The sequence below is a fragment of the Schistocerca serialis genome, chromosome 9, assembly GCF_023864345.2.
Source record: "Schistocerca serialis cubense isolate TAMUIC-IGC-003099 chromosome 9, iqSchSeri2.2, whole genome shotgun sequence".
NCBI classification, from domain to species: domain Eukaryota; kingdom Metazoa; phylum Arthropoda; class Insecta; order Orthoptera; family Acrididae; genus Schistocerca; species Schistocerca serialis.
Window position 1 is genome coordinate 20,358,739 of NC_064646.1, and position 6,913 is coordinate 20,365,651.

At 43.9% G+C, this 6,913-nt stretch overlaps 1 protein-coding gene across 1 annotated transcript in view; it reads left to right on the forward strand.

Annotated features, from left to right (window-relative positions):
* LOC126418771 (trypsin-4-like) overlaps positions 1 to 3,775 on the forward strand; it is a 38,394-nt gene extending 34,619 nt beyond the window's left edge. Inside the window, exon 2 of the mRNA XM_050085698.1 lies at positions 3,398 to 3,775. Coding sequence (XP_049941655.1) covers positions 3,398 to 3,775 — 378 coding nt within the window. The remainder of the gene's footprint in view (positions 1 to 3,397) is intronic.
* Positions 3,776 to 6,913: the final 3,138 nt, after the last annotated feature.

The following is a 6,913-nucleotide window of genomic DNA, read 5'->3' on the forward strand; positions in this document are numbered from 1 at the left end:
AAACAGCATGCCTAGGAGAACTTCTGCAATGTTTATCTTCATTACAAATGACCAAAGACAGTGCTGTGTCGGAAGAAGGCGGAGATGAAACAGATGAAACATGTCCAAAGATAATGGTACAACAAGACAGTAAAAATGCAATATTTTCCACTGAAATACAATTACCTCTCATAATAAGAAACGATATAGAGTACAAAACACACACACTCAGGTTGTTTATAATAATATGCAAGGATAATTATTGACCCCTGTTCACAAATTTGGTTTCCCTAGTTCACTTAAGTCAAATGCTATGATGGTTCCTTTGAAAACGACACTGTCAAATTCCTATCGTATCCTTCCTCAATTCAGTCCTGTGCTCCATCTCTAATACCATCATCATTAACGTTACTTTAAGCCTTTCCTTCCTTGCGTCTGTCACCAATTATACAGCCGTGAACAAATGTGCTTTATCCACTATGCGTCCACCTGACACAAAAATTGCCTGCGCGCAACTGATCACTCTGATGATTTTAATACATGTGACATGATAATCTGTTCCATTTGTCATGATGATGGTGTCACTGTGGCTCTAATATACCAGGTGTTACGCAGTCAATTGATCACTAACATACACTAATGATGGTGAAAATGGCGACACAGTGAAAGAATAGTCCGAATACATCCAGACTTGGAGGTTGGGTGTAATAGTTTGTCGGTTTTAAGCGACTGGGATTAGGGTGATGACGAGTACATACCAGGTTATTCAAAAATGGATACAATTTAATAAACTTTTATTTCATGAAATACTAATTTTATATGAGTAACTTAAGTCAGTCGGAAACAGGTAGTTTTAAAGTACACAACCACAGGTTACCAGGGTATCTACACACATCAAAGAAAATTTTGCATCACCTCGGTTCCGAGAGTTCCGGATCTTGTACAGAAAATTGGAATACATTATCAACATAAACATCATTTCCGCCCTTTTCATTGCTCGTGAAAACCACACATTGCATGTTGTACTACCATACAGCGAGACCTTCAGAGGTGGCGGTCCAGATTGCTCTACACACCAGCACCTCTAACACCCAGTAGCACGTCCTCCTGCATTGATGCATGCCTGTATTCGTCGTGGCATACTATCCACAAGTTCATCAAGGCACTCTTGGTCCAGATTATTCCACTCCTAAACGGCGAATCGGCGTAGATCCTGCAGAATGGTCGGTAGGGTCACGTCACCCATTAACAACCCTTTTCAATCTATCCCAGGCATGTTCGATAGGGTTCATGTCTGGAGGACATTCTAGCCACTCTAGTCGAGCGATGCCATTATCCTGAAGGAAGTCATGTGCACGATGGGGGAGCAAATTGTCGTCCATGAAGACGAATTCCTCGCGAGTATGCTGCCGATATGGTTGCTCTACCGGTCGGAGGATGGCATTCACGTATCGTACAGCCGTTACGGCGCCTTCCATGACCACCAGCGGCGTACGTCGGTTCCACATAGTGCCACCCTAAAACAGCAGGGAACCACCACCTTGCTGCACTCGGTGGACAGTGTGCCTAAAGCGTTCAGCCTGACCAGGTTGCCTCCAAAAACGTTTCCGACTATTGTCTGGTTGAAGGCATATGCGACACTCATCAGTGAAGAGAACGTGATGCCAATCCTGAGAGGTCGATTCGGCAAGTTGTTGGGCCCACCTGTACCACGCTGCATGGCGTAGTGGTTGCATAGATTGATCTCGCAATGGACGTCGGGAGTGAAGCTGCGCATCATGCAGCCTATTGCGGATCGTTTGAGTCGTAACACGACGTCCTGCGGCTGCACGAAAAGCGTTATTCAACATGGTGCCGCTGCTGTCTGGGTTCCTCCAATCCATAACACGTAGGTAGCGGTCATCCACTGCAGTAGTAGCCCCTGGGTGGCTGGGCGAGGCATGTCTTCGACAGTTCCTGTCTCTCTCTATGTCCGAACAACATCGCTCTGGTTCACTCCGAGACGCCTGGACACTTCCCTTGTTGAGACCCCTTCCTAGCACAAAGTAACAATGCGGACGCGATCGAACCGTGGTATTGACCGTCTAGGCATGGCTGAACTACAGACAACACGAGCCGTGTACCTCATTCCTTGTGGAACGATTGGAACTGATCGGCTGTCGGACCCACTTCGTCTAATAGGCGCTGCTCATGCATGGTTGTTTACATATTTGGGCGGGTTTAGTGACATCTCTGAACAGTCAAAGGAACTGTGTCTGTGATACAATATCCACAGTCAACGCCTATCTTCAGAAGTTCTGGGAACTGGGTGATGCAAAACTTTTTTTGATGGGTGTAATATCGCAGTCCGTTGCTCTCACGTCCTCATCTGACACATGACATCAGTTTGCGCTTCTTCCTACGCATGGACATCCAGTTTGTAGAAACTGCTCAAACCAGTAGCTTATACTTTTCCTGGTTGATGTTTCAGTAACAAGTAGAAGGCGAAATGCCCATTTTACTGAATTGACGACTCAACTCTTCTGAAGTCAAGAACGCAGACTGCCTGGTAGCCTATTTATTTACAACTGCTGTGAAATGGTTGCCTGTCGGCATGAGCACTCAAGCTGTCGTTTACGCAACTACCAGCGCGCTGGAAGTGGTAATAGGAACTTTAGATCCTCGTCTTTTCAATGGCTTGTAGGTTATTGATATCCAGTTTTTGTTACTTGAAATTCAAATTATCTGGTACAAATATGTGAAATATTTTAAGATACTGCCTCGTTTGTTTCCCAAACTAGAATTACACTTGGTGCAAAAGTCGCTGCAATTGAGTGTTTGAAAATGTTAGTAATATCTTTCTGCTGTTTGAAAACCTCATCAATTTGTATCCCAAAAACATGGCTCATTATACCATATTCACCAGTTACTGTTCATGAAGTATATTAATTGTTGGTATTATTGTACTTGCTATACATAATTAAATAAATTAAGGGAGAGTTTATTTGTTAAGGAAAACATATTATTTTTCTGACAAAATACTATCAATAATTTCTTCTACGTTTTGGTCATTTGTAGCATTTCTTCTACGTTTTGGTCATTTGTAGCATTTGTATCAGCTATAGAGTGTTCTAGTTTATGTGATTACGTAGGCTTTTCCAGCGTAATAAGTCTTGAAAGTCTCTTTGGGTTTGCTGCCGGATCCTAAAATCAACTTGAGAACTCTCAGCAGGACTCATCAGCAGAAGGAGCATTTCCTGAAGATGGCGACCAGTTGGATCGCCGAAATATCGAGTCAAGTTGATTTTAGGATCCGGCAGCAAACCCGAAGAGACTTTCAGGGAATGTTCCAGTTTATTCCCAGCGTTCCCAGAATTTCATTAATACGTATTCGTACCTGCAGTAGACATGATGTGGTCTTCTTTTTTTCTGTACTCAGGCTTCTGAGCCGTTCCCACTAGGCTCGAACATACAAGCGGTCAACCTCCCTGCCGATGGATACGACGCTCCAGCATGCCTGCCAGTCACTATCTCGGGCTGGGGCGTCACCGCGACCGAATTCAACCCCGTCTACCTGCAGCGGGCGGACATGCACGTCTTGGACCGCGACACCTGCCGGTACATGATGGCCGACTTTGCCTCAGTGACGCTGGGCATGGTGTGTTGTGCGGGGGACCCCACGACGGCCATCTGCTATGGGGATTCTGGGAGCCCCCTGGTCTATGGGGACATGCAGATTGGCGTTGCATACTGGACCCGGCCTGGCTGCATCAGCACTACCTCTGTCTATGCCAGTGTGGGCAACTTCCGAACCTGAATCAGGAACAACACAGGAGTTTAGCTTCTGGATGCATAACAGGGATCTTTCGGACCTGACAACCTTTAATTTTATCAACAAACTGTATTAAAAATTGCTTATTTTTGTTTAAGTTCAGTGTAATTCTTGGAAATACAACTGACTTTGTTTAGGAAAAACATTGTCTGGTGCTGATCAAATCAATTATTTTTCTTTACTACTAGTTTTGTAATCCAACGCGTCTAATGCATGATAAGGGTCTTCCAGACACCTTACCCGAAAATCCATTTCTCGAATAGTTTATTCATCTGACTCTGATGAAACAAGATATAGGCAAGATAACTGACAACAGTTAACAGTACTGGACACCTACACTCATTGTCGAAAAGTGAGAAGTACTACAAAGGTTACAATACAGTATTCTTCTGAAGATAAGTGTATTTCTTAACGCTGAAATTGATTCATGTGATTCTTGAAATGCATCCTTGTTGATTTCTAAACATTTTTCAACACATACAAAACGGTTCAGGAAAAATAGCAATACAGCAAAATATATCCCTTAGGAATGAAATAAATAGGAAGTGCAGGGCAGTAAATGCGAAATGTTTGTATGAAAGATGTGAAGAAATCGATAGAAAAATGATCGTCAGAAGGACTGACTCAGCGTATATAAAATTCAAAACAAACATCGGTGAAATTTAAAAAAAGGATGGTTTCATTAAGAATCCAATGGCCAATGGGAATTCCACTGTTAAACGAAGCAGAGATGGCGGATGGACGAAAAGATTACGTTGAAGGCCTTTATGAAGGGGTGGATTTGTCCGATGACGTGAAAGAAGAAGGAACTGGAATCGATGTGGAAGACATAGGGGATCCAGTATTAGCAATTAGAAGCTCTGTGGGAGACTTGAGGTCAAATAAGGCAAAAAAGGATAGACAACATTCCATCAGAATTTATGTACTCATGGAAAGAACTGGCAACAAAATGACTATTCAAGTTGGTGTGTAGAACAGGGTATGAGGCTGGCGTTGTAAGACAGACTTTCGGGAACATATCGTTCACGCAATTCCAAAAACAACAAGGACAGATTAGTGAGAGAAATGTCGCACAACAAGCTTAACAGTTCATGCATCCGTCGCAACGAAAAACGCCTTTGTTTTACTGATCGCCACTCCAATTCACGTATCATGTCTGTGGCACTCTCTCTCCTACTTCGCGATAATGGAAAGCGATCTGCCCTTCTTTGTACTTTTTCGATGTTATCCGTCAATCCCATATGTTTCGTATCCCACACCGCACAGCAGTAGCCCAGAATATGGCGGACAAGCGTGGTGTAAGCGGTCTCTTTAGTGGTCCTGTTGCACCTTCCAATGAATCGCAGTCTTTGGTTGGCTCTACCCACAAAATTATCTATGTGATCGTTCCAATTTAGGGTATTTGTAATTGTAATTCCTAAGTATTTAGTTGAATTTAGAGCCTTCAGATTTGTGTGGCTTACCGCCGAAATTTACGCCGGCCGCTGTGGCCGAGCGGTTCTAGGCGCTACAATCTGGAACCGCGTGACCGCTACGGTCGCAGGTTCGAATCCTGCCTCGGGCATGGTTGTGTGTGATGTCCTTAGGTTAGTTAGGTTTAAGTAGTTCTAAGTTCTAGGGGATTGATTACCTTAGAAGTTGAGTCCCATAGTGCTCAGAGCCATTTGAACCATTGAACCGCCGAAATTTAGCGGGTTTCTTTTAGTACTGGTGTGAATAACTTCACACTTCTCTTTATTCAGGATCAGTTGCCACTTTTCGCACCATACAGATATCTTATCTAAATCATTTTGAAATTCGTTTTGGTCATCTGATGACTTTACAAGACGATAAATGACAGCATCATCTGCAAACAATCTAAGACTGCTACTCAGATTTTCTTCTATGTCGTTAATATAGATCAGGAACAATAGAGGGCCTATAACACTTACTTGGGGAACGCCGGATATTATTCCTGTTTTACTCGATGACTTTCCGTCTATTACTACGAACTGTGACCTTTCTGACAGGAAATCACGAATCCAGTCACACAACTGAGGCAATATTCTATAGGCACGCAGTTTGTAAGAAGATGCTTGTGAGGAACGGTGCCGAATGCCTTCTGGTTCAAAAATGGTTCAAATGGCTCTGAGCACTATGGGACTTAACATCTATGGCCATCAGTCCCCTAGAACTTAGAACTACTTAAACCTAACTAACCTAAGGACATCACACAACACCCAGTCATCACGAGGCAGCGAAAATCTCTCTGGAAGAGGGTGGACGACTGCATCTGGCTCAGAGACATCGTCAGCTACAGATAATGCCTAAACCTGTTTGCAGAACGAACCAAGGAGGCCCTACGATCGGCTCCTCGGAAAGTTTTTCACTACCTGCCAGACTTGGGAATGATCTCCCACTTGACCACAGGTGAGGGGTCAACCTCAGTGCACGCAGTACAGCAGTGGACCGAACGTGGGACACGTGGGACGCGCTCAACGTGTCTCGTATCCCCACGTCTGACCCCACCAGTGATGCCCCTTCGCAGCAGCCTCGGCTGTGTGACGGAAGCCAATGCAGCCTGGAGCTGTGAGCGAAGGGTCACCAACTCAGCTCGCATCTGTACAAAGCAATTACAGTTCCTATCCATTACTGTAGTTGCTCCCGTTTGAAGCTCGCAAAAATATACGACAAATGAACGGTGTACTTGGCTTATTACTAGCAGGAACATGAGGTGCTCTATCACTCATGGTCTATCCATCACCATATTAGGCAGGTGTCCTAGTTTGTTTGGCTCTCAGTGTAAATGAGCGAAGAGATCTGGTACAGTTCTATTACATTACTGACGAGAAATCACTAGAGAAAAAGAAGCGATTATAAACTATTCGGAAGTAACTATCGATAGCAAGCTATAGTGCAGTGAGTACATAAAGCAAATAGTAGGAAAACCAGACGACATGCTGAGGTTCAGAGGAGAAGTCTTCAGGAAGTGTAATCCATCCACAAAGAAGGTGGCTTACAAACACTTTTTCGACCAATTTTGAAGAGTTACCCATCAGCGTGATCCCACGCCAAATCAGACTAACAGAAGATGCAGACAACATCTAATGAAGAGTGATTCGTTTTTCAAGAGATCGTTCTTTT